Here is a 24,973-nt window from a genome sequence, read left to right as displayed (position 1 = left end):
TACACTTGTCTCGTCTGTAATGTGACATAAATTATAAATATGTGTATTACTATATGTCAATTGAAACGGCATCGTTAGGTGAGAACCGCCCAGATGCGAACAGCAAAAATAAGTCACCGCATTAAGCAAATTAAAATACACGGCACCTTCGGTTCGTTTATCTCCCGCCATTAACTCTCATCATCTTTAAACCCTAACCAGAAATTGGCATTTTGGAATTTACTTAATTGTATCTTAACTTGTAAATTATTGCTGACACACACACTCACTAACATTAAAATTAACAATGAAATGATATGGTATGATTGTTTATAATGTGAGGAAAAAAAAAAAAAACAAAAGTATCCCCTGCCGTCCGATCAAGCATTTTGATATTGTCGTTTGATCGAATTCGAGCAAAATGTCTTCTTGGGGTTTGGGATGGAAGCGACCGTTGGAGATCTTCAAATTGACTCTCAGTTATGGTACCGAAGAAGCCGGATATGATCCCTTCAACCGATTATCTACGTCATCGTCATCATCAACATCAACATCGTCTTTGTCGTCACCGACGGTGATGACGAGAGATCCGGAATTAGGGTTCCGGATCGATCTGGAGTGGACGAGTGGCGAGGAGGAGGATCAGGTGGCGCTAAAGCTGCAATCGCAGTTGATGGTGGCTTTGCCTGTGCCGGAAGACACGGTGGTGGTTGAATTGGCGCCGCAAGAGGAGGGCGATGTTGCTACTGACGCGGCGAATGTGGGAGTTGAAATGAGGGTGGTGAAGAGGAGAGAGCCGTTACGAGCGGTAGTCTTGACCAAGGGGGTCGGGTCGGGTCATCTGAGCGATGGGATTGGGGTTTTGACCCGGCTCATGAGATCCGACTTGTCTACTAGTGGTCCGGGGAACAACATGGGGTCCGGTTTCTGCGACCATTGGAAGACTGTCACAGCGGTTAGCCTATGCGGTCTTGGTCTGTCGGTGAGTTTGTTATATTTTATTTTTTATGTGAATTCAAACGGATTAATGGCAAAACTAAGTTCTAATGGCTAAATCAATTTTTGGTAGCACTCAAACAGTTTTAATATATGGTTTTGACAGGCGTTGCCAGTTGATTTGACCCGTTTGCCGGTTCTAGAGAAACTTTACCTTGATAACAACAAGTTATCAACTTTGCCACCTGAGCTAGGTGCCATGAAAAATTTAAAAGTTCTCATTGTTGACAACAACATGCTTGTTTCTGTTCCTGGTAAGCATGGAACTGTTATATGTGTATGTATGTCTATATTGACTTGCTTAACATACAAGTTCCGTAGCAAGCAGAAAACTCCTTGTGATGTGGATTCCTAGTCTGCTTATGTCTCGTGCAATTTGTCTGCTTAATTGATTTCTTTTTAAATTATATGCAGTTGAACTGAGAGAGTGTGTAGGACTGGTGGAGTTATCATTAGAACACAACAGGCTTGTTCGGCCTCTTCTTGATTTCAGGTCAATTTGACAGTGACTTATCATTCTTGAGTCTATAACTTGTTAACTTCATCAATTAAGCTTGTAGCTTCTATAGTTTTCTTTGTCTCTAATGTGTCTATCCATTTGAATGGCAGGGCTATGGCAGAATTGAAAATTCTAAGGCTCTTTGGAAACCCTCTTGAATTCCTTCCAGAAATTTTGCCACTGCTTAAACTTCGACACTTGTCGCTTGCAAATATTAGGATTGTGGCTGATGAAAACCTTAGATCAGTCAATGTCCAAATCGAGGTAGTGGTTGATAAAGCTTTTTGAACATTTTTTGGCATTCTTAAGCTAGAGATAATTATTAAGTTTCATTGTACTTTTTTCTTTGGTTGCAGATGGAGAACAATTCTTATTTTGGAGCATCTAGACACAAGCTTAGTGCCTTCTTCTCTCTCATATTCCGTTTCTCTTCCTGTCACCACCCTTTACTAGCATCTGCACTGGCAAAGATTATGCAAGACCAAGAAAACCGGGTAGTTGTTGGCAAAGATGAAAATGCAGTGCGGCAGCTTATTAGTATGATAAGTAGTGATAACCGTCATGTGGTATGTTTCTCACACTTATAACCATGAAAGAAGTCCAACCTGCTTATTTGTTTTTTTGTTTGGCACTTTCTTAATATTCTTACTTCTCTGGCAGGTCGAACAAGCATGCTCTGCTCTATCATCCCTTGCTGGAGATGTATCTGTGGCAATGCTGTTGATGAAATGTGACATCATGCAACCTATTATAGCAGTGCTAAAATCTTTTGCTCCAGAAGAAGTAAAATCTGTTCTGCAAGTTGTGGGACAGTTGGCTTTTGCATCTGATACTGTAGCTCAGAAGATGTTGACTAAAGATGTGTTGAAGTCATTAAAATTGTTATGTGCACATAAAAACCCAGAGGCAAGTACAAATTTCCTGGTGTGTACCGATTGGTTATGCAGTGGTCATCTAATGTTGAAAAGTTTATCTTTTGTTAGGTACAAAGGTTTGCTTTGCTTGCAGTTGGAAATTTGGCCTTCTGTTTGGAGAATCGCCGTATTCTAGTTACTTCTGAAAGTTTGCGGGACCTTTTGATGCGTTTGACTGTTGGACCTGAACCCCGTGTAAATAAAGCTGCAGCTCGTGCTTTGGCAATTCTCGGTAAGTTTCTGAATCTGTCTTTGGCTGTATTTTGAGATCATTTAACCAAATAGGCCTGGTCAATTCATCGTGTGCCTTTGTAGGAGAAAATGAAAGTTTGCGGCGTGCCATAAGGGGGAGACAAGTTCCAAAACAAGGACTGCGCATTCTCTCAATGGATGGAGGTGGCATGAAAGGTCTGGCAACAGTGCAAATTCTTAAAGAAATTGAGAAAGGAACTGGTAAGCGGATACATGAGTTGTTCGATCTTGTATGTGGCACATCAACTGGTGGCATGCTTGCTATTGCTCTTGCTGTTAAGCTAATGACCTTGGATCAGTGTGAAGAAATATACAAAAATCTGGGTGAGTTTGGGGAGCCAAAAATTAGCTTTTCCAAATGGCTTATTTATTTGTTCAATTTACTTGTCTCATTCTGCAATTATGGTTCTTTAGGGAAACTTGTCTTTGCTGAGCCTTTTCCAAAAGACAATGAAGCTGCAACATGGAGAGAAAAGTTGGATCAAATTTATAAAAGTTCATCGCAGAGCTTTAGAGTTGTTGTACATGGATCTAAAGTACGTATTGTTCTTTCTATTTGATTTTTCTTCTTTCCTTGATAAATTTGCAGTATGGACACATGTGAATAGATGCATGCATAAAATTAGTATATACACAGAAATCAATAATTTATGTCCAACTACACAAGTCGGATCATGCAGATCTTGTTCTTCATTTTAGACTGGTCTATGAGCCTTTGTCATTGTTTGCCTCTTTGTTGTAAATTTTCTTGATCAAGAGGTACTTTAGTTGATAATATAAAGTTACAGTTTAAATAGATAAATGCCATTTACAGTTTCAGATATTTAATGCCTTGAAATTAGATAATTTCATTTTTTCTTGCAGCACAGTGCAGATCAGTTTGAGAGGTTGTTGAAGGAAATGTGTGCTGATGAGGATGGGGATCTATTGATAGAATCATCTGTGAAAAACATTCCCAAAGTTTTTACTGTGTCAACTTTGGTGAATGTGATGCCAGCACAGCCGTTCATATTCCGCAATTATCAGGTTTGACAGAAATACTTCTTTCTCTCAGAGTAATTTGGACACATCAATTTATTTCCAGGATTGTTATTTTTCTGTTTTGTTCTGTTGCATATATGTAGCGTGATTTTTTAAATTATGGTAATTATTCTGACTTCTCTTTATGGTTTCAACATGCAGTACCCTGCTGGAACACCAGAAGTTCCTTTTTCAATTTCAGAAAATTCCGGAATCACTGTGCTGGGATCACCTACTACTGGTGCTCAAGTTGGTTATAAACGCAGTGCTTTTATTGGGAGTTGTAAGCATCAAGTATGGCAAGCTATAAGAGCGTCATCTGCAGCTCCTTATTATCTCGACGATTTCTCAGATGGTGCATTCTTCTTGCACCTTTTTTTTCCAGTTGTTCGTGCTTGGCCATTTTGATCCTTTTTTGTTCTTCTATTCTAATTTTTAAATGTTCCGAAACAACTTCACAGATGTATTCCGCTGGCAAGATGGTGCAATAGTAGCAAACAATCCTACCATATTTGCCATCAGAGAAGCACAACTTCTATGGCCTGACACAAGGATAGACTGCTTAGTTTCTATTGGGTGTGGCTCTGTTCCAACAAAGGTAAACAGTTTCTTAATTTTGTTTTCTGAGAGATGGTTATTAGATTCTGGCTTTAATGTTAGTTCTTAACCTTTTTCCTTTGGTCACAGTTTTTGCATGAATTAGTGAAGTTTCATAAAGGGAAATTATCTTTGCACCACCTTTATTTTGTCATATGTATATCTAACCACCTCAAAATTTTGACATGTTTTTTGCACCACATTTATTTTTAAGTTTGTATCAGTAAATCACTTTAACACTACAAAATGACTATCTTAGCCTTAAATGAATTAAAAGACCATTCTAGTTTACAAAATTTTGAAAAAAAAAATTATAATTACAAGAATACCCCTGAATTTAATAAAATAAATAAATCTAAATCCAATATGTGGATTTTTTTTTAATTATAATTTCATTTAAGAATTATCATGTTAAGTTTTTGTAATCATAATTTCATTTAATTTGTATAGGGAAGTTTACAATAATATAGGGATTACAATAATTATAGTGAACTTTTCTCTTCATGTTAAGTTTTGTAAACTTCCCTATGCTTAATTTAATAACAAAAATTAAATGAAATTAAAATTGCAAAAAATTATAATTACAACGTGTTAATTTTTTATAATTATAATTTCATTTAAAAATTATCATCTTAAATTTTGAGATTTATTTGTTTTATTGAATTTAGGGGTACTTTTGTAATTATAGTTTTTTTTTTTTTCAAAATTTTATAGAATAAAATAGTCTTTTAACTCATTTAGTGGTAAAATGGTTATTTTTATTGTCAAAGTGATTGATTGATATGAGTTTAGAGACAAAGGTGGTGCAAAGAACATATCAAAATTTTGTATTGGTTAAATTTACATGTGACAAAACAAAAGGGTGCAGAGATAATTTCCCTTTCGTAAATAAAGGATCTTCTTCGTTATGTATATTCAATTTAAAATTTTCACTGATTCATAAAGCTTGAAATTCCCAACCTTTTCCACAGTCCACATGGGAAGTCCTCCGCTGCCATCTAGGCACTGCCCTCTGTAGTAAAGAATTAAATGCAGATGATCATACAAGTTGATTTTTGAAATTTTTTTCCTTGTTAATAGTCTTTATTTTCAATAGTTTTATATTGAAAAATCTTTAGATGGACATATTCAGTGGCATGCTGCTGGATATTCTCTATTGTGTTGAACTGTGATTCATTTATCAGATAGACCGACCCTCAATTTATGAACATGCACTCCTATTAAAACATATTTCTTTTACAAATATATTTAAGTCTCGTGTCGCTTTTATACTGGAACTGGTTCAAAATATCTTTTGATGACTGGGAGCTCTCATTTCAGCGTAGTATTTGTCGCTCCCTTCAAGACCTCCTTTTTTTTTTTTGGTTTTGGTTGAGAAAAGGATGATTAAACAATATCTTCCACTTCACAAGCTTCTTTTAGGCATTTCTGTTCCATGTTGGACTCTTAGAAGTATTGAGATGACTGTAGGTAAGAAATCTGGGTATGACTTGATTAGAATGCTGGACTACAAAGGTTTCTTACAATACTAGACAATAGCACTGGTGTTTTCTAGTGATTATATTCCCTTACTCTTGCAAGCAAACATTGCATTTGCAGACTCGGAGAGGTGGTTGGCGTTATCTGGATACTGGGCAAGTCTTGATTGAGAGTGCGTGCTCTGTAGATAGGGCGGAGGAAGCATTAAGCACATTGCTGCCTATGCTTCCTGAAATTCAGTACTACCGGTTTAATCCAGGTTCTATATCTGTAATGTTTTCTTTACTTTTCTTTTCTTTTTGTTGTTACCGAGGAACCTCTTGTCACCCTCAAATTAACAGTATCCCCTTGGACTTGAACATTGATTTCTTGCTTCCACTGCAAGAGGCCAACCAACTGGGCCATCCTTTGGGAATCTGTAGTGTTTTATTTTTTCTTTGAGCATCATATGTGAAAGACTATCTTTTCTATTTGACCTTGACAGGATACTGACCAGTTGTCATTTGATATAGTTTTATTCCTGTGCTTCGTTTATTTATCTGGAAAGATATTCCTAAAGACTGTCATTTTATGAAAGAATCATGACTCTCACTTAGTATTCCACATGATTTGCCCACAGTTGATGAACGATGTGAGATGGAGCTGGATGAGACTGATCCAGCAGAGTGGCTTAAGTTGGAAGCTGCAGTTGATGAATACATCAATAACAATTCTGAGTCCTTCAAGAATGTCTGTGAGAGACTGCTTCTACCTTTCCAACAAGATGAGAAGTGGTCCGAGAATTTGAAATCTCAGCATTTTCCCCGAGGAAAGGTGTCTAACACAGGTAGCATGTCTTATATTTTCTCTGATTTTATATAGTTTTTATATATATGATAATCTTCCCACTGAACGCTTTTTTTTCCCCTCTCTCCTGGAATTTTAGATGAGATTAGCCCATCCTTAGGTTGGAGGCGTAATACACTGCTTGTTGAAGCTATGCATAGTCCTGATTCAGGAAGAGTTGGGCACCATGCTCGGGCACTTGAATCATTTTGTGCTAGTAATGGAATAAGGTTATCTCTTTTGCATGGAATTTCCGGAATTGGGAAGTCTATGCCTGGAGCAACATTCCCCACACCATTTTCCTCTCCCTTGATCACTGGAAGTTTCCCCTCAAGCCCACTTTTGTACAGTCCAGATGTTGGTCCACAGAGGATTGGCCGAATAGATATGGTTCCACCTTTAAGCTTGGATGGATTACAAGCTGGAAAGACATTTTCATCTCCCCCAGTGTCTCCTAAGGCTCACAGGCAGCTCTCTTTACATGTCCGATCATTGCATGAGAAGCTACAAAGTTTACCTCAAGTTGGCATTGTTCATTTGTGCCTTCAAAATGATACAGTCGGCTCAATATTAAGGTCAGCATGACCTTACCTTTGTGTTAAATTCTTATTCTCTCTCGTGTCTGTTCGGTTTCACTCATATTCCTAACTGTGATGTGCTTATTGTTCAGTTTCACTCGTATTCCTAATTGTGATGTGCTTATTTATTAGCTGGCAGAATGATGTGTTTGTGGTTGCTGAACCTGGCGAACATGCAGACAAGTTTCTACAGAGCGTCAAGTCAAGTTTGTTATCAGTGATGCGGAGCAACCGTAGAAAGGGTGCATCAGTTCTTTCCAATATATCAACAATTGCTGATCTGATTCACTTTAGACCATACTTCCAAGTGGGAAATGTTGTCCACCGTTATATAGGACGCCAAACCCAAGTACGCATCCTCTTCATTTTCCTTTCATTTAGATGATCTTCTGTTGCTTGTCAGGGGTTATCAAACTAAAAATCTGTCTTGTGATGTTTGGGAAGGTTATGGAAGATGACCATGAAATTGCAGCATATATGTTTCGTAGAACTGTCCCTTCCATGCACTTAACACCTGATGATGTTCGTTGGATGGTATGTACTTTTACTTAGTTATCCCTTCATCTCCAACTTCTATGGAATTTCACAGCTATAGATAGAGAAAATTGGCAGATGATGTTTAATTGTACTTCTTGACTTGTAATATGCGTTGCTCGTCTATCTTCATCGTTGTTATATTTCCTTGAATGGATTTAGTTTCCCCTTGCATGGCAGTATTTGTTAAACCTTAGGCATTTTTTACTAGAAGATATTAATGAACTGCACTCAGTTTTCTATTTGCATTTATGTGGCTGATGCAGCTATAAGTTTCAGATCCTTAATTGTTTGAAAAGCTTTGAACTTTATTTTTTACCTTTTTTAATTTATAATGATTTTTTATAAGGTTGAAGTCTCTTTTTATTCTCCCTCGAAGATGTGGTTGATACCAATGTTTTGTGTTATCCCAGATTGGAGCTTGGAGGGAGAGGATCATAATTTGCACAGGAACATATGGGCCTACCCCACCTGTAGTTAAGGCATTTCTAGACTCCGGTGCCAAAGCTGTTGTTTGCCCTTCAGCTGAACCACAGGAAATGTCGCTCACATCATTCCATGGATCTGGAGAGTTCAATGTTGTGGAAAATGGGAGGTTTGAAATCGGAGAGGAAGAGGCGGAAGATGAAGATGTTGAACCTTCCAGTCCAGTGAGTGACTGGGAGGATAGTGAACCTGAGAAGAGTGGGGAACATTTGATGGGTGTTTGGGATGACGAAGAAGAGGAGCTGTCGCAGTTCATCTGTCACTTATATGACTTTCTGTTTCGGGAAGGTGCAAGAGTAGATGCTGCTTTACAAAAAGCTCTTGCCTCACATAGGAAGCTGAGGTATATCTGCCATCTTCCCGGTATACGGTAGATTTTTGGATAATTCTCATACAAGAATATGAAAGAAAAAGGAAAAAGAAAAAAAGGGAAAAAGTTGAAAAAAATAATAGAAAGAAAGAAATCAAAAGAAATAAGAATATAGATGAGTGTGAATACATAAATGAGAGGGGACATCCAATTTTGAGGCTTACAGAAAATTTGTTGTCTTTTATTGATCGCATAAGCAGGAGTATATTAATTAACTTCTTTCCTTTTTCTGAAATATAAGATTTTTAGACTTAGTTTTGCCTGAAAGCTTTACCTTTTAGTCATCCATTTATGCAAGTCTCCTATCTCTGAACCCCAAACTTGAATGGGCATTTTACAGAGGCATTTGAATGTACATTGATGATTGATCTGATGCTTGTGATTACCTACCTGATCAGTACTGCATGTTGTAAAGCTAATAGATTAGTCCAGATTAGCAATTTTAATCAAGTGGGTAATGAAAAACTTTAGTTCTTGTATGAGGTCCCCAAGTAATTCACTCACGTGGTGGCACAGTACAACCTGTGCCTATAATGCTTTTCTGATGAATGGATACAAATACGTGACTGTATTCTCAACAGCACGGTACTGTAGTTTGATGAGCAAATGAAATGATCAATAAGCTGATAGTGAAATGGTGAACTTCTTGTCATCTTTCAACTCTTTTCGATAGTGCCCGCTCTCCCTAATTATTTTGTCATGGATGATGTCCTTCAGCTGACAATTAAATGCTTGAAAATGCATTCCATTGTGAACTGACACTTAAAAGCAACAGAGCAAATGCATTCCATTGTGGAAGCCTACCATTTAAGTGATTATAAGTGTTTTTTAAGTACTCTTTCGTTGTTCAATGGTTGCGTTTTTGATGGTGAAGCTTTGCCTTTCAATTGCTTGTTAGATGACGATGGGGTCTCCACTTATTCCTATATGACGACAATCCTTAGAGGATGTTCCACCGCAACCACTTTCTTGGACCTAGCAACTGTTAGATTATTTTAAAGCCTTACAAATTAACCTATTTTCTCAGCAAATGAAAGAAATGATATCTGGCACTACTACCTTGAATTACTGTTAATCATGTGAACCAGCAGCATGTGGCATAAAAGTGAAAGGAAACGAGTGCAATCAACATCTATGGCACCAAAATCAGATTGTCTATAAAAGCATTAGTTTGTGAAGAGAACAATGAAAATGCTCTCTCTCTTGACTCACTCTTTATCCAAGCTTACACGGAAGAAAAGAAATTTGACCTAACATAAATGATAAGAAATCATAGCAGCATGTTGTTGTTTTAGCACAATAATTCAGAATACCTGATCGGCCAGTTCAGGTCGTACTATTCACAATCACAATCCAACTGTTGAAAAGCAACGACTAATTACGTGACCAAACGTAATTGATAAAAAAAGGGTGAAAGGGTGAAACAATTTATCCGGAGAACATGCATGCTTTCAGTGCCAGTGCAACAGTTACATGATGACATGAGAAAAGCATAACAAACAAATATGATGTCAATTTGTCTATCAAAGAGCTTCAATCATGCAAAAACTCATGCTGTCCACTTTAATAAAGTAGTATCAATAAAACTTTTACAAAGACCAAAGAGAATTCCCCGACCCAGGGCTGGGGCCACCAATTTCTTCATCCAGAAGCCTCCTACATCACTTGAGTTATACCTTAAAGAATATATAATGCAGCATAAAGCCTGCAACACAAACACCAAATTCTCTGAGAAAATGGCTGCAACTCCTCCAGTTGCTATAGGCACCAGGGGAACTGTGGGATCCCTTGTCAGGAGGGAGATTGAATATTTCAATAAATTTGAGCTACAGCAATGTGCAAGTATTAGGAAACCTCAGGGACAGATTGTTGACATAGCTTCCAGCAGTGGTCATTCCAGGAATAGTTTCTGGTTTGTGATAATGAGATGGAAGAGGAAGAGGCGAAGAGGCAGCAGCAGCTGTATCCTTCCAAGCATATGCTCTGCTGTAGAAGTTGCTGACAGAAATCAGTTGAATGGGATTCCTGGGTTCAACTACAGGATCCTGAAGAATGATGTGAATAACTTGCACATTTAGTTGGTCTTCTTGGAGAGCCGAGATAACAATGATTTCGTGATTACCTGGCCAGTCTGTTATTCATTCACTCAATGGGGAATCTCAGAAAACCATATTCTGGGAGTATCGGATTGTCCTATCAGGTTTTATCTTCCTACTAGATCTTTGAAAGGGTTGTTGTCAGGGATGAGCATGAGAGTGCTCATGTTTTTCTTAATTTTTTTGTTTTAAGTAATCTTCTCAAGGTATTGTTGCTTAGGCTTCTTCTACTCTGCCTTCCAAATGCGATGATCGTTTCATCTTTCTCGTCATAATATCAAAAGGCAGAATGCATTCCTTTCTAAAGCGAGACAATACTTATAATTTCATAGTTTCTTCAGAATCCAGTGTCTAGTGAGCAATCATGAATTTTTCTTGCCAGAATAACCTCCTCAGAAATTCAATCTTCTGGTGAAAGTCATGAAACTGCTGCTCTTCTGATACCAGAATTGTTGCTTCTATGCTGTTTCATTCAACTCTGACAGATTTAGATTTTTCCACATGATCAGGGGCGGATTTGATCCTTCCTGTAAGATCAGTTCTTGAAGTATGATGTGCACATATTTGATTTGTAAAAAGTTTTCATTATCAGAAGTAATAGGAGTAAGTAGAAGTTCTCGCCTCTATAAGTTCTTTGAGAACTGACAGATCAACAAAGATTACAAAAGTTTCAAATTGCTGACGTTGATATTAAACACCCCATTTCTAAATACGAAATGCATAATCTTGCAATTCCAACACCACAAACTTGATATTTGCCAATCACGTTACATCGAAAAAAGGAAAAAAAAAGAAGAAGAAGGAAGTTTTAAACTGCATTTGCATAAATGATTTGACATTTGAACATGAGAAAGGAGTCTAATGAGAAACGGTGGAAGTAGCTTTCACATGAATAAGACTCTTTTGAGCACAAAGATGCCTAAAATTTTGTCAGATAAGAAAGCAAACATTGCAGCTTTCAGTCCAACAATTTTCTATTATCAACAGCTTGCAGTAATTCACAGTACTGCGGCTCCAGTTACAGCCTCACAAGTCCAGCTGCCTAATTGCTAATCAGGCAAGGGTTACAAGGTCATATACATGCTCTTAAATCTAACAGCAATTCAGCAGTGGGAATGAGAGAAGAGATTTCATCATTATACAAAAATTTGTAGATTCCTATGTCAGATTCTGAATATTATCTGTTTCACAGAACCTACTATACATCCAATGCCCCAGCAACACTAGGCCTCTTGCTTTCCATTGATTCTTTGTCCTCTAATAGAGTCAACAAACGGCCCACTTAAATCACTACCTTTCTCATCAGTTATTGGACTACATTTTTCATCAGTTACTGGACTAGATAGATATTCTAGAGCTGTTACGACATCTACCATGAAAGGTCGAGAGTCAGCATCCTCCTGGAGACACATTCCTGCAACTGCAAGAGCTTGATACAGACCCTTCCGAGGGTATTGTCCTTCCAGCAATGGATCAGCCATCATTGTGAACTTCTTCTTGTCCCTTAACAATGGCTTTGCCTGCAATAAATTGGGAACTGTTACAAATATGATTGTATATTAATTGGAACGAGGAATTCTTTTCAGGATATTAACATACCCAAGTAACTAGATTCTGCTCTTCACTTGGTCTTGAATTATCAATAGCACTTCTACCTGTGATAAGCTCCAGGAGCACAACACCGAAGCTGTATACATCGGACTTTTTTGTCAGTTGACCTGTCATTGCATACTCTGGAGCACAGTAACCATATGTCCCCATAACTCTTGTAGACACATGATCCTTTCCTCCTGTGGGACCTAACTTAGCAAGTCCAAAATCGGACAGTTTTGGATTGAATTCTGCATCTAATAATATGTTTGACGCTTTAAAATCGCGGTATATTACTGGTGGATCGGCAACATCATGCAAGTATTCAAGCCCTTTAGCTGCTCCTCCTGCTATCTTCATTCGCGTAAACCAATCTAGAGGCTCCTGATCTGGAGGTAAATCTGTAAGAAAGGAATGCAATCAGAATATCTCACAAATACAGCAAAAATTATTCAAACGTAGTTGAAGAATATAATGGTTGTACCAAGAAAGTGATTTTCCAAAGATCCATTGGACATGAATTCATAAACTAAAATCCTTTGATCACCATCTGCACAATATCCAATCAAATTGACAAGGTTCTGGTGTTGAACCAGACTTAACATCAAAACTTCTGCGAAAAATTCTCTGCTTCCTTGGTTTCCACTCCTATCTAATTGCTTTACAGCCACAACCTGAAGAAATGAAACAAAGAATGAGACTCAAAGATTGTTTTAAAACATGTGTGCGCATAAGCGATATTTCATCAAGACCAGATTGAGAGAGAGACTTGATCAACGGCTTCAATGTATCCTTTGTACACCCTCCCATATCCTCCTTCACCCACTAAACAATCAGGATTGAAGTTTTCGGTGGCGTCAGCCAGTTCTTGATATTTGAAAACGTTGGGAGTTTTTTTCGCCTTTCCAAATTTCCGAATCTCAGCAGCTATACGTCTCTGCTTGCTGCTTCCTGCAGATCCATAACATGCATGAATTACATGTGCAAAGAGGACAGTTTTTTTCCTATAACATGAAATATCAGAATTTCATCTGTTCAAACCGCAAAATATTCAAATATCAAGAACTTTGCATAACTAGTGGTGACAAAATCTAATTGTCACCAAAATTCATACGCGCAATCATCTCAATTGACAGAACGCCATGATGATTGACGGATTAAACTTCTAGCCATTTCATTGACCAAAAAGGTATCTAGCATTTGATGTCCATAACATTTAAACGGATTTTCTACCAACAGATTCTAGATGATGGAACAATCACGTTACGTTTTCTATATAACATACCTGTTTTGTGTGACATGCTGTGGATAAAAGCCGAAAAAGTGTTGTCTCTCTTGTGTGCACTGCGTTTATCTTTAAAAGAAAGACTATGGTCTGCCTTGCAACAATGAAAGCAGTTCATCTCCTCCCTCTTGTTCCTTAACGAAATTCTACCAAACACCCTTTAAAGAGAACTGAGTCAATGTTATTGATCAAATATCTTATTCCGAAACCTGCAGAGGCCCTTGCTAATAACTAGCACGTATTCTCAGATTATAAAAGCTGTAAATTTTGAAGGAAAAAGTCACAGGAGTATTATGAAAATGTCGGGAACAGAAATACCATACACAGAACAAATTTCTTCGATTGTTCTGGACAATGTAATCAGTATTGGTTTCGCCAGAATTAATCTTCACACGCATGTAATTCGGTAATGTTTTCCTAAATTAGAGAAGAGAATAGAATGGAGAACAAAGACAACACCAAGTTGTTAAGTTGTTCCTCTTAATTAACTAACTGAAACTAATAATTCATTTCTATGAATAGTCTAAATCCTATATTAATATTTTGTGGAAGATTCTATTATCCATGCGACATAAAATTCGAAGACAATTGCATGCATCTTTTTAAGTCTTTTGGTAAGAAATCCATTACGTATAGAAAAAGTCTTAAAAATATTACAATTTTACCATATTTACAATAAAAAAACATGCAAAAAAAAATTGTTTAGATAGTTTTATTATAGCTCATTCTAGATATCGTTTGTCCGGACTCGACTTAGATAAGTTAGTTATAGCGATTAACAAGTGATTATGTTATGGCATAGTCAAAATATCAATCTATTGAAAACGTGTTTACATAACTTAGATTTAACGAGTCAAATCTAATTTCAAATAATTTAAACAATGTTATGAAAATATTCATTTTGATGTCAATATCCATCCATGTAACTTTTAGCCTTTCATGATTCATTTTACTTATATATTTACGAATTGTTTACCTTGGTAGTTATATATATATAGTTGCAAGCCTATAAAAGGAGGCTTTATTCCTTTTTTTTTTCCCTTCAATTAATGAATAATGCCAATTTTATTAAAGGGAAAAAAGAAGAGAAAAATCTAAGAATTTTTATGTAAAAATTTATGAATTAGGGCAAGAGAGTATTCTACTAAACATAGGATGAGCATGCAACTCTTAAATTTATTCAACAATGCGAACTGCGTCAAAGTTTACGGTGTGGAAGAAGACAAGGTGAAAAACCCTCTCGGGCAGCTTGCACGTGTAAGCGTCAACGCAAACCACGTGTAAACTCGGACACGTATCCCTAAAACCTTAGCAACCGAAGAGCAGAAATTTCAAAAAAGACGAATTACGAATTTCAAATTAGTATAATGAATGCTTCATGATCAAGAATGGCGATCTTTAGATCCATCAAAAACATAATCGCCAAAAGCTCAAAGAGCAAAACCCTCCCGTACTTCACTGCCACTGCCAATAACGCCGCTCTGTTTCTAACGCCGCCGTTTTGCACCCATCTCTCTCACAGACCTCCATTCTCCAAATGGATCGCTCCGTTTCAGGGCCCTCTCTTCCTGTCCTCCCCTCCCTGGAAGCTTTCCCAATCCGCCACTCCCCTTAACGGTGTCGTTCTCAGGAAAGTTCAGGCCTTGAATTTCGACTTGATTCGGGGTCACACTAATCTTCCTTCCGCGTTGGGTTTTCACCGACCGAATGTGGTGGACCCTGTCTGGTCAAAGGAAGAGGCGGAGAGACGTGGCCTAGTGAAGAGTTTCGTGAATTTGCCGAATTTGGTCTCCATGAGTCGTTTGGTTTCTGGGCCTTTCATTACTTGGTATTATGTTTTGTTTTCTCTTGATTGTATTATTATTATTTTTCTAAAACTTTTGCTTTTGCTGTCGTTGTTTGAGGATGAAGTATTGTTCTTTATGTTTCGTTTGGTTGCTGTAAAAAATGAGAGAAGAAAAAAAAGTAGTGAGTAGAATTTTAGATAATGGGGTAAAATGAGAGGAAATTAAAAGGCCATCTATACTATAATTTTAGTACAATTCATGGAGGATGCTTTTCTTTGAGGCAATGTTGATGGCATCAACTTGTAGTTTCTTATGTTTGTCGTTTCAGCATTTGTTATTTATGAGACCTTTGTTTCTTTAATTTCTTCTATGAATGAATCTGTCACTCCGTGGATTAGAGGGGAAGGGTGATTAACAAGTTTCATTCCAGGATGATCACAAATGAAATGTATTCATCAGCACTTGTGGCGTTGGCTATCTCTGGAGCAACCGACTGGGTAAGATGATTTTTTAATGTATGGAAACTATTTACAGTTTTCCAAAATATGGGATATTGATTTTCATTTGTATTTCGTCGTGTAGCTAGATGGATATATTGCTAGGAGGATGAAAATTGATTCTGTAGTTGGCTCATACCTTGATCCTCTTGCCGACAAGGTAAAAGTTCATTTGTAGCTAAGCCTAATGTTATTTAGTATTTCTATTGACTGGTTACTTTTATTAGGATAAAATAAGGGGTTAATCCTTGTTTGATAATATGATTTTGGTATACTCAGATTCTTATTGGATGTGTTGCTTTGGCAATGGTACATGTGGATCTTCTTCACCGTAAGTTATCTTGGCTTTTTCCCTCATTTTATTTTGTTTCAGCTGCTGAAGAAGATCTGATGTTTATGAGAAGGAGAAAAAATTGAAATAAACAGGCAATGATAGCATTAGTGCAAACCCATTTCCCTGAATGTAGTATAAAACTGTTCTCTGTCTGTCTTGGGTTAGTGATTCTGTTTGGTTATTCTGTTGTGAAGCTGGACTTGTTGGACTTGTTGTGTTGCGAGATGTTGCTCTAGTTGGCGGTGCTCTTTATCAAAGAGCTAGTATCTTGGAATGGAAGGTGAGATTACCTAATTTTGAACCTTGTTTATGGGCAATTTTTTTTATTTCGGTATGATGATTTGAGTAGTAAATTAACTAAACTCCTGGTTGGAAACTTTGATGTCTTCTCTCAGTGGAAAAGCTGGTCTGATTTTGTCAACCTTGATGGAACCTGTCCCCAGAAGGTTGAACCTCTCTTTCTGAGCAAGGTAATTTTCATGATTTTGTCTCTTCATCAGTAATGGATTCAGCCAACATTGGTGCATGTCTCCGCTGAAGTCAATGTAGTCTTGTTTGTTATTTTGTTATTTTAAACCCTTGGCTATAAATAGGAGGCATTGACATTAGAATTCATTGTAGAGGTTAATTTGGTTATCACTCTAAAAATTTAGGGAGGATAATTTATTTCTCTTCGTAAGAGTGAATATGACATAAGGTAATTCCTGTGTGTTCTAGAACTGAAATTTTAATATCTTATACGGTAGAGACAGAATCCAAATTAATCTTGTGTTCCCATAGTTGGGACATCCCTAAGCTGACTCCCCGTAGGCATTTGGTAAAACTTTCATGTAAGGGGAAAATTTTTGCACAAAACATGAAGGCTGGCTCATGTGAGTGTTTATTTAGCCAAAATCTTCTAGTTTCTAACAAGGACCTTAACTGATGGCAGGTTAATACAGTTTTCCAGCTGGTTTTAGTTGCTGCAGCTCTTCTTCAACCAGAGTTTGGGACTCCAGAAACTCAACCTGTAATCACATACTTGAGGTAGTACAACAACCAAGGATATTTCTGTTTTAACAAGGTTGATAAATTTAACATCAAGTGTCTCTGGTGCAGTTTGTTGGTAGCTTCAACTACAGTGGCTTCTACTGCAGCATATGGTGTACAATACATGAGGAAGAAATCCACCTTGATGTCAAGGAACTTGTAGTTCTGAATTGTTACGACACGAACTGTATAGTAAAAATGGCTGGTCGCCCGGGGCTATAATGAGGTTCTAAAGGTAATGGGTGCCGGTCTTTTTACTGATGCAAAAAGAGTTCTAATTTTGTGGCATCCATTAGAGAGGCCAGGGATTTTTTTCGTTGAATTTTTTAAAGCCATTTCAGACTGTAGACCCTCTTGTTGCGGACTGGCTGTGCCCTATGATAGCATTGTTGCTATCTAGGCCCCCCCAAAAAAAGAGAGAATAATTCATATTGGATTCAGTGTCTAAGCCATAGGGAAATGTGAAGCTATTAAGGCTTAAAGCTGAGGAAAGGAGGTCAAGTCTGCAGATATTTGAGTTTGGATAGCACACCTCAAAATGGGAATTGAAAAGAAAATAAGAGGCCGTGAAAGGGTAGGGCTTTGTGATGAAGTCCTTGTCAATGTCGAGACCGGATGTGTGCTGAATCACAAAATTTCTTCCATTCGCTTGTAATTTCTTGGCATGTTCTATAATCTATTTATCTTTTTTGGACTTGCTCTACCTCTTGCTTCAATAAGAATATTTTGTATCATCACATTATCTGGGTCTTGATAAATACAGTAATTATCGTTTGATTATACTGTCAAGACTCAAGAGGATGCATATAAACATGGATAAGGCTCAAAATGTTGTGGACGAATCGGCTGTTACACTTAACTTGTGGTAGCAAAGGTGTAATGCCGCCATGGTCAAGCTAAAGGATATAAGTAGCTGATCAAAGCTTTCTTGCTTTTCAGTTAGTCATGGAATTGAATTTTCCCAGAATGTAATTGGAGTTCCCCGAACTGATGATAATTAGTTTCCTTGTGTAAAGCCGAGCAATGGCCAAAGCAATGGCATCATGGAAACAAAAATGTTAGGCAGATGCCGTTCAGCCGGTTACTTCCCAAATAACATGCCATGAAGTTGGCGCAGATAACAAAAATCTTGTTTTACGTTTGAGTTTTATTAAAGACGTAATTTGAGTATTTGAGTTACTGTTTTGAATAGGTTTGCGTATCAATGGCCTAAGTTTGCTCGAAAACCCACATGAGGAACTGAGAAAGCAAAGTTTGCTAATGAAATTGATAGTATTTCTTTTTGGGTCAGATAATGAATTGATAGTTATTTGATAAGGTTAATTTTCTCTTTAGTGATACACCGATATGTTTTTCTAACTTTCACTGCAAGAGGGGGGAAAAAAAGGAAGTTGAATATTCCTGGCCCAGGAGGATTATTGTGTTGTCGGAACAGTGTCATCTATGTCTGATCTTAAAAATGAGAAAGATGTCCGACTTTTAATATGGAGTGATTGATAAATATCTAATGGGATATGTAATCTTACGCTTGATGCAGCATTTAGTACCAAAATCTTTTTCACTCGGTTTTCTCTCCATTCCCTTAACCTTGAAGGGAACATCAAGAGGAGAACTAGAGAGCATCTCAAGGAAGGGAAGGTGTAGTGAGAGGTCTACTATGATCTACTATGATTATATCGTGCTGCTTCACCCTAAAATATTAGGTCCTAAAACACACAATAAAGAAAGAAGTTCTAGTCAAATCATTGTATGTTTGGGATTGAGATGCAGCCATGGTAGCAAGGAAATCAAATTGCAAGCAGTCAAGTTAAGAGGGTGGGAGAAGAGTGATTGCCAATCACATTAGCTGTGGTGCATTCAAACTATGCCGAAGCATAGAAATTACATACAACAATCTTAGAAAGCAAGACTCTCACATGAAAGCGAACCTTTAAAATCAAATTGACATTTTAGCCAAAATTTGTACTCCATATCATATGCTAAAATTGCCAAAATCATCATAACCATGATGCCAGACAATAAATCAGGTCTACAAGCATAAAAATAAGTCATGGTGCAAGTTTCATAGCTTGGGAAGCATATCCTCCAACCCGTCTGTAGATAGCTTCAAGAACTACTTTTATCTATCTCAATGATTCAACAAATTAAACAAAATCTCTAGACTGGAAGATCCTATAAAATATTCCCAGATCCTAATCTTAATCATTGTTCATGAAATGGAAAACAATAAAACGATGCATACTCACTATTGAGGCAAGCCTGCTTCAATCTCATTCCAGGTATCCACATTCTTGGTGAACTTCTCCTTCACTAGGCCAATAAGCTCCTTTGCTTCACTGACTTTGGAAGCACCAGCCAGCCCAGTCACCAATGATTTCATAGTCGTGAAATTAGGCACCCAACCCTTCGCTATACTCTCCTTGCAGAAGCCCAGTGCTGTCTCATAATCCCCACCTTTACACATGAAATACACCATAGTAAAATATACAGAGCTATTTGGCGACAACCCACTGTTACTCATAATCCTATAAAACTTCTTAGCTTCTTCAAAATTCCCATCTTTGCAGAACCCATAAATGAAATGGCTATAAGTGACTGAATTCGGCTTCATTCCTTTAGACAACATCTCATCAAGCAATGCCTTGGCTTCTGCACACTTTCTTAACTTACAAAGGCTATGAATCCTCACATTATACATACTAACCCCAGACTTCATCCCATATCTTTCCATCATTTGCAAGACTTTATTCACATCTTCATACTTCTCCTCCTTATAAAACCCAGCCACCAAAGCTCCAAAACTCGAGGCGTTTGGTTTAATCGACTTCCTATCCATTTCAGCCAAAATCGAGTACGCAGAACTTGAATCACTGGACTCACAAAACGCCTTAATTACCCTGTTGTAGGTATCCAAATCCGGCTTGATTCCGTAAGTCTTGGGAAATTCGATAAATACCCGTTTAACTTCTTTGTAGTCTTTGGCTATCGTGAGAGCCAACAACAAAGCGTTGAAAGCCCCAACCGAATGACGGAGTTTATGCTCGTCCATTTCCTTAAATGTCCGGACGGCGTGCTCAGTCATGTTGGCTTGGCCGTACAGGATGATCGAGTGAGCGTGAAAGCGCTCGTTTTGCAAATCGGGTCGGGTCTTGAGCTCTTCGAGGTACTGCGAGATGCCATTGAAGTAATTGGCTTCTGATAGCTTGTTGATGGCGATTGAAAAGGCGAGGCGGTCGAGGTGGGACTCCGGTGTGAGGGCGGCGGCGCGGCAGATTTCGAGGATCTTTTCTGGATTGGATTCCGATTTTAGCAGAGTAAGAGCGGCGCGTGTCTTGTCCTTGCTGGTCAAGGGCGTTTTGTCGCCGGAGGAGAGGATAGATGACGTGGCCAAGTAGCGGTGATGTTTTTGTGAGAACAGGTTTAGGTTCGTTCGAAGTCGGGAAATAAAAGCCATTCTATTCGTTTTAATATTGATGATTGGAAACGAAAGAGAGAGAGCTAGGGTTCTGGGTTTTAGTCTTTTAGAGAAGAGCACTACAGAGTGAAGCAGAGGATCCGTGTGATGGACGGTGGTGATATAAGAAAGCGGCAGATGTAAACATAGCGAGCAAACTGATTGAAGCAGACGAAAAAAAATGATCCACTAAGGGGATTGAACCCGACGTGAATCGAACACGCAACCTTCTGATCTGGAGTCAGACGCGCTACCATTGCGCCACGGATCCTGTTGTTTGTTCTTGTCCACATTAATTACTTAAATTAGTAATATTTAAAACCCTGCCTTATACCGCTACCTATCCATAGAACTCCGCTCTCAAAATCACATTCACGTAAATTTGAGACAACGACCAACTTTTGCAATCATTAATCTTTCTAAATCAAAATGCTTTATGCAGCCTCGTTAAAACACATAGAAAAGGTTACAGCAAATGGATAGACAAAACAAAATGCTCCTCATTCGTAAAAGTCAAATTCGCCCCGTGTATGTGCCAACAGCATTGCAGGATCTTGAAAGCTGCCTGACACAACCACAAGCATTGAGCTTGAACCAGCTTTCTTTTTGCCGGAACCAACTTTAGTATAGAAGAAACAGATCAGCAAGTTGTTAGCTTTGGTGATGAACTGAGTATTGCTCAAAGAATTCATAACAGAACCAGCTCTGTAGGCTATCATTCAGTCTTTTCTTTACACCAGTGCATGCTTTACCAAGTTTTTAGAAGATGAGAAGAATTACAAGGCACAAATGGAGGTGACTCCTCCAGCCAGATTAAGGACTCCTTTGCCAAAACCAATTTGGCCAGATTGAGATAAACCTCATCTCGTGAGTCATGATCTAGGAATAGTTATGAGGCATGAAAAGGTTTCTCTCCACCATGACATCGTGGATCTCCGAGACCAGCCAACCAATGACGCATCTGCTGGAAATCTTTAGTAAGATTAGTTCGATAACATTCAAGAATTATGGTTCAACAATAAGAGGCAACAACCCTGCTTCCTCTGACAATTCAAAATAGCCAATGCCTCCACAAACTCAATATCACCAAAAAGAATGTGTAAAAATTAATGGTGGAAGCCACGAGCTCCCATTGATAAAAATGCTGTAACCAAGTTTAGACAAATTAAAGATTCACTCTTCTTTCTAAGTAACAAAATTGAATTCACTTTCTTGCACTTCTATCTCTATGAATGTATGATGTATATACTAAAACAGATTTCAATTATTCTTTTACAAATCATGAAATAGGGCCAAGTCAATAGCTACACATAAACTTGTGTCATATGGTCAATGACTTAACATTATCTTGAACTATTCCATTAGATTCTTAGCCTAAAATTGAGCTTTATTAAAAGTTTTAAATGATGAATTCAATCTATCTACAATTACCAAAGTAAATTGCACACCATAATTTGTCTTCACTGCCGAGGCAAGGCAGCTTCAATATCATTCCACATATCGCCACTCTTGGGGAACCTCTTCTTCATTAGTCCAATAAGCTCGTTCGCCTCAGCAACCTTGGAAATACTGGCCAGTCCAGTCACCAATGATTTCATAGTTGAGAAATGCGGCACCCAACCCTTTGCCATACTGGCCCTGCAGACCTTCAGCGCTGTCTCATACTCCCCCCCTTGGCACAGAAAATAAGTGAACATAAAAAAGCAATAACTATCTGGTTCACACCCTCCATTAATCATACTCGCAAACAACTTCTTAGCTCCTTCGAGATTCCCTTCCTTGCCAAACCCATGAATCAAATGCTTATACGTGTCCAAATTGGGCTTAATTCCTCTGGACAACATCCCATCGAGCAATGCCTTGGCCTCTTCAGACCTCTTTAACTTACAAAGACTCTGAATCCTTATATTATAAACATTAACCCCAGATGCAATCCCACATTTCTCCATCATTTGCAAAACTTTACCCACATCTTCATACTTGTGCTCTTTATAAAACCCAGCTAGCAAAAGCCCAAAATCCGTCGCGTTTGGTCTAATGGATTTTCTTCTCATCTCAGCCAGAATTGAATACACAGAACTCGAATCACCAGACTCACAGAACGACTTAATAACCTTATTGTAGGTCTCAGAATTCGGCTCGATTCCGTAAACTTTCGGAAACTCCGTAAATATCCGTTTAACTTCTTCGTAATTCTTTGATAAAATGCAACCTAATAGCAGCGCGTTCAAGGCGTCAACGGACTGACGAAGTCCGTACTTATCCATTTCCTCAAAAGTCTGCATCGCGTGGTCGATCATGTTGGCTTGGCCGTACAGGACGATGGAGTGAACGTGGAAACGCTCGTTTTGTCGCAAATCCGGTCGGGTCTTGAGCTCTTCGAGTAACTGAGAGATGGCGTTGAAGTGATTGGCCTGGGATAGCTTCGATACGGCGATTGAGAAGGCCATGCGGTCCAGGGGAGACTCCGGTGCGAGCGAGGCGCCGCAGCAGATGTCCAGGATCCTAAATGGATTGGACTCCGATTTCAAACGAGCTATAGTGGCGCGTTTCTTTTCCTTGATAGTCAACGCCGCAGCCTCGTCGCCGGCCGAGAGCAGTGATGACGTGGCCAGATTACGGTAATTTACAGTTTTCAGGTTAAAATTTGTACGGAGGCGATAAAGTAAGGCCATTTTTCTTTTTAAAAAAAAGAAATTTTTTTTTTTAATCAAAATTAAAGAGAAACGGTTTTGGGTTTTCAGATAGAGAACAATGAAAAGAAACTACAGAGTGGGTGCTGAGGTTTGTAATAATATTAAAAATTCTGTGAAATTTTAAAATTAGCTACTTGAGCACCCTCAAGTTTAAAGTACCCTCCCTTGTGTAGACGGTTGTAGACGGCTGGATCCCTGTCTTATGCACTCTTATGCATATGCACTGGTTAGAGGAGAGATTAGAGCCGCTTCGGCATTAGCTTTCTGACCAGAGAGAACTACTATGCCAGAGGCTGGTGACTGAGTAGCATGTGACAGGTGTAATAAATAAATAAATAAACATTTTCCATACTCCAATATTCCGCTTTACTATAATTAATTAATAATTTATTTTTATCAAAAAATTATTTAATTATTTAATTATTTGCAGTTTGTTAATGTTTAAGTAAATTTCAAAATATAAAATAAAATATTTTTTTAACAGTACGGTGAATTTCATGATTCATAAAATAAATTGTGAATAAGAAAATGTAATTTTAAATTTTGCTTTGTATATCTTTTTAAATAAAATTTATTTAAGTGAAACTTTATACAGTATAATTTTTTAAATAATACTTATTTAAGTAAAGATTTTGTTAATAAAACTTTTAAAATAGAGATTTTATCTAAAAAAAATTGATTGCTTAAAATTGTCAACGTAAACTTTTATTGAAAATTATAAAAATTTTGAATAGATAAATTTTTTAAAATTATACTATAAAAATAAAATAAAACTATCAAATAAATAAAAAATATTTTAAACATTTTAATTAAAAAAAAATCAATCTCTACTACTAAAATCTCAAAATTTGAGTTTTCATTAGTTGAAGTAAATTGACTTATCTTTTCCTTGTAAGCTCTACCAAAAAATATTTTAACACACTTGTTTCACTTCATTTTATTTATTTTGCATTGTCTTCTGAACAACAACACCTTGCGAAATTAAATCGAAAAAGAGTCCAGATCTTCAGCGTAAATTTTCTCATGTCCTTAATGATGCCGGCAACCGACCAAATTACACTATGTTACCAGCAACTCTGAAGAAAGGATTTTTTGTTCACTATAGATGACTGCCCAGTACTTATCAAACAACAAAGGATTGCCCAATTCTATGTTGTATGCTTCTACTTAAACGATCCTATTCAAAATTGGTGGATTAGCCATCACATTTGAAGCCACTTTTTTTTTTTTTAAATCAATTTTCAACAAAGTAATAGCGAGGCGTGTGTCGTCTTTGCTTGTCGAGGTTGACGGCGCGGCCGCGAGAATCGTGCCGCTAAATTTCTGCAACACTTGGGGCTGAACCGAATTTAAAAAAAAAAAAAATGTATGATTGGTTTCAGGGGATTGAACCCGACGTGAATCGAACACGCAACCTTCTGATCTGGAGTCAGACGCGCTACCATTGCGCCACGGATCCACACGTAAACTAATCACTTAAAATTATTTTATATTTGATTTAAACAATATTTTTGGGGCATTTCACCTATAAACATAGAATTCTTAATTGTCATATTATTGCATTCATTCTTTTAATTTTAATTAAATTTGTTTTAATAGTTTTGTCTTTGTAACTTATTAGTGTAAAGTCAACATTGATTAAGAATAAATTTTGTACTTAAAAATATTGAATATGA

The 24,973-nt window shown here is 37.6% G+C and overlaps 6 protein-coding genes and 2 non-coding genes across 12 annotated transcripts; 3 read left to right on the top strand and 5 right to left on the bottom strand.

Annotated features, from left to right (window-relative positions):
- The first annotated feature begins 110 nt into the window (after positions 1 to 110).
- LOC102609437 (phospholipase A I) lies at positions 111 to 8,783 on the top strand. 2 transcript variants are annotated; one of them, XM_006467945.4, is made up of 18 exons: positions 115 to 961; positions 1,082 to 1,229; positions 1,390 to 1,468; positions 1,585 to 1,738; positions 1,831 to 2,040; positions 2,135 to 2,380; positions 2,458 to 2,620; positions 2,704 to 2,964; positions 3,055 to 3,176; positions 3,505 to 3,666; positions 3,823 to 4,015; positions 4,122 to 4,258; positions 5,857 to 5,995; positions 6,356 to 6,562; positions 6,662 to 7,136; positions 7,272 to 7,488; positions 7,584 to 7,673; positions 8,087 to 8,783. In XM_006467945.4, exons 1-18 carry the CDS (start codon positions 401 to 403, stop codon positions 8,531 to 8,533), a joined length of 4,011 nt encoding a protein of 1,336 aa, XP_006468008.2. In that variant the 5' UTR covers positions 115 to 400; the 3' UTR covers positions 8,534 to 8,783. The 2 variants fall into 2 exon arrangements, 1 of the variants encoding a protein (XP_006468008.2); XR_008052424.1 differs by lacking the exon at positions 8,087 to 8,783 and having other exon boundaries at positions 111 to 961; positions 7,279 to 7,488.
- Positions 8,784 to 10,116: 1,333 nt separating this feature from the next.
- On the top strand, positions 10,117 to 11,247 carry LOC102609807 (uncharacterized). The gene has a single exon (XM_006467946.4). The coding sequence runs from the start codon at positions 10,221 to 10,223 to the stop codon at positions 10,605 to 10,607; it is 387 nt and encodes a 128-aa protein (XP_006468009.1). The 5' UTR covers positions 10,117 to 10,220; the 3' UTR covers positions 10,608 to 11,247.
- Positions 11,248 to 11,824: 577 nt separating this feature from the next.
- On the bottom strand, positions 11,825 to 14,479 carry LOC102610121 (probable serine/threonine-protein kinase PBL23). The gene is made up of 5 exons (XM_006467947.3): positions 13,501 to 14,479; positions 12,985 to 13,166; positions 12,700 to 12,889; positions 12,225 to 12,616; positions 11,825 to 12,145 (listed from the first exon to the last, which is right to left on the bottom strand). Exons 1-5 carry the CDS (start codon positions 13,616 to 13,618, stop codon positions 11,849 to 11,851), a joined length of 1,179 nt encoding a protein of 392 aa, XP_006468010.1. The 5' UTR covers positions 13,619 to 14,479; the 3' UTR covers positions 11,825 to 11,848.
- A 256-nt stretch (positions 14,480 to 14,735) lies between these two features.
- LOC102610437 (cardiolipin synthase (CMP-forming), mitochondrial) lies at positions 14,736 to 17,927 on the top strand. 2 transcript variants are annotated; one of them, XR_369485.4, is made up of 9 exons: positions 14,736 to 15,328; positions 15,718 to 15,784; positions 15,870 to 15,944; positions 16,064 to 16,115; positions 16,313 to 16,398; positions 16,514 to 16,588; positions 17,050 to 17,144; positions 17,217 to 17,382; positions 17,489 to 17,927. XR_369485.4 is itself a non-coding variant. In XM_006467948.4 (8 exons), the coding sequence occupies exons 1-8, from the start codon at positions 14,889 to 14,891 to the stop codon at positions 17,308 to 17,310; spliced, it is 984 nt and encodes a 327-aa protein (XP_006468011.2). In that variant the 5' UTR covers positions 14,737 to 14,888; the 3' UTR covers positions 17,311 to 17,927. The 2 variants fall into 2 exon arrangements, 1 of the variants encoding a protein (XP_006468011.2); XM_006467948.4 differs by having other exon boundaries at positions 14,737 to 15,328; positions 17,217 to 17,927.
- A 1,036-nt stretch (positions 17,928 to 18,963) lies between these two features.
- LOC102610828 (pentatricopeptide repeat-containing protein At1g61870, mitochondrial-like) lies at positions 18,964 to 20,877 on the bottom strand. Its single transcript, XM_006467949.4, has one exon. The coding sequence runs from the start codon at positions 20,599 to 20,601 to the stop codon at positions 19,393 to 19,395; it is 1,209 nt and encodes a 402-aa protein (XP_006468012.2). The 5' UTR covers positions 20,602 to 20,877; the 3' UTR covers positions 18,964 to 19,392.
- Positions 20,801 to 20,872, bottom strand: TRNAW-CCA (transfer RNA tryptophan (anticodon CCA)). The gene has a single exon. It is a non-coding gene; the product is annotated as a tRNA-Trp (tRNA).
- Positions 20,878 to 21,017: 140 nt separating the features above from the next.
- On the bottom strand, positions 21,018 to 23,579 carry LOC102611134 (pentatricopeptide repeat-containing protein At1g61870, mitochondrial-like). Of its 3 annotated transcripts, none has more exons than XM_015526735.2 (2): positions 22,050 to 23,579; positions 21,018 to 21,573 (listed from the first exon to the last, which is right to left on the bottom strand). In XM_015526735.2, the coding sequence occupies exon 1, from the start codon at positions 23,274 to 23,276 to the stop codon at positions 22,062 to 22,064; it is 1,215 nt and encodes a 404-aa protein (XP_015382221.2). In that variant the 5' UTR covers positions 23,277 to 23,579; the 3' UTR covers positions 21,018 to 21,573; positions 22,050 to 22,061. The 3 variants fall into 3 exon arrangements, with proteins under 3 accessions (XP_015382221.2, XP_006468014.2, XP_006468013.2); XM_006467951.3 differs by having other exon boundaries at positions 21,018 to 21,565; XM_006467950.3 differs by having other exon boundaries at positions 21,018 to 21,562.
- Positions 23,580 to 24,684: 1,105 nt separating this feature from the next.
- On the bottom strand, positions 24,685 to 24,756 carry TRNAW-CCA (transfer RNA tryptophan (anticodon CCA)). Its single transcript has one exon. It is a non-coding gene; the product is annotated as a tRNA-Trp (tRNA).
- Positions 24,757 to 24,973: the final 217 nt, after the last annotated feature.

Source organism: Citrus sinensis, chromosome 2, assembly GCF_022201045.2.
Source record: "Citrus sinensis cultivar Valencia sweet orange chromosome 2, DVS_A1.0, whole genome shotgun sequence".
Lineage (NCBI taxonomy): Eukaryota > Viridiplantae > Streptophyta > Magnoliopsida > Sapindales > Rutaceae > Citrus > Citrus sinensis.
Note: the sequence above shows the minus strand (reverse complement) of the source record. Positions and strands in the feature narration are given on the sequence as shown.

Excerpts from the sequence above, each read along its gene's own strand:
- LOC102609807 (XM_006467946.4), top strand. The coding sequence starts at position 10,221 with ATGCAGCATAAAGCCTGCAACACAAACACCAAATTCTCTGAGAAAATG.
- LOC102609437 (XM_006467945.4), top strand. The coding sequence starts at position 401 with ATGTCTTCTTGGGGTTTGGGATGGAAGCGACCGTTGGAGATCTTCAAA. Across the intron at positions 2,381-2,457 it reads GTGCACATAAAAACCCAGAG|GTACAAAGGTTTGCTTTGCT; the intron begins GCAAGTACAAAT and ends ATCTTTTGTTAG. Across the intron at positions 7,137-7,271 it reads ACAGTCGGCTCAATATTAAG|CTGGCAGAATGATGTGTTTG; the intron begins GTCAGCATGACC and ends CTTATTTATTAG.
- LOC102610828 (XM_006467949.4), bottom strand. The coding sequence starts at position 20,601 with ATGGCTTTTATTTCCCGACTTCGAACGAACCTAAACCTGTTCTCACAA.
- LOC102611134 (XM_015526735.2), bottom strand. The coding sequence starts at position 23,276 with ATGGCCTTACTTTATCGCCTCCGTACAAATTTTAACCTGAAAACTGTA.
- LOC102610121 (XM_006467947.3), bottom strand. The coding sequence starts at position 13,618 with ATGAACTGCTTTCATTGTTGCAAGGCAGACCATAGTCTTTCTTTTAAA. Across the intron at positions 13,167-13,500 it reads CAGCATGTCACACAAAACAG|GAAGCAGCAAGCAGAGACGT; the intron begins GTATGTTATATA and ends ATGGATCTGCAG. Across the intron at positions 12,890-12,984 it reads ACATTGAAGCCGTTGATCAA|GTTGTGGCTGTAAAGCAATT; the intron begins GTCTCTCTCTCA and ends TCATTTCTTCAG.
- LOC102610437 (XM_006467948.4), top strand. The coding sequence starts at position 14,889 with ATGGCGATCTTTAGATCCATCAAAAACATAATCGCCAAAAGCTCAAAG. Across the intron at positions 15,785-15,869 it reads TCTCTGGAGCAACCGACTGG|CTAGATGGATATATTGCTAG; the intron begins GTAAGATGATTT and ends TTCGTCGTGTAG. Across the intron at positions 16,589-17,049 it reads AACCTCTCTTTCTGAGCAAG|GTTAATACAGTTTTCCAGCT; the intron begins GTAATTTTCATG and ends AACTGATGGCAG.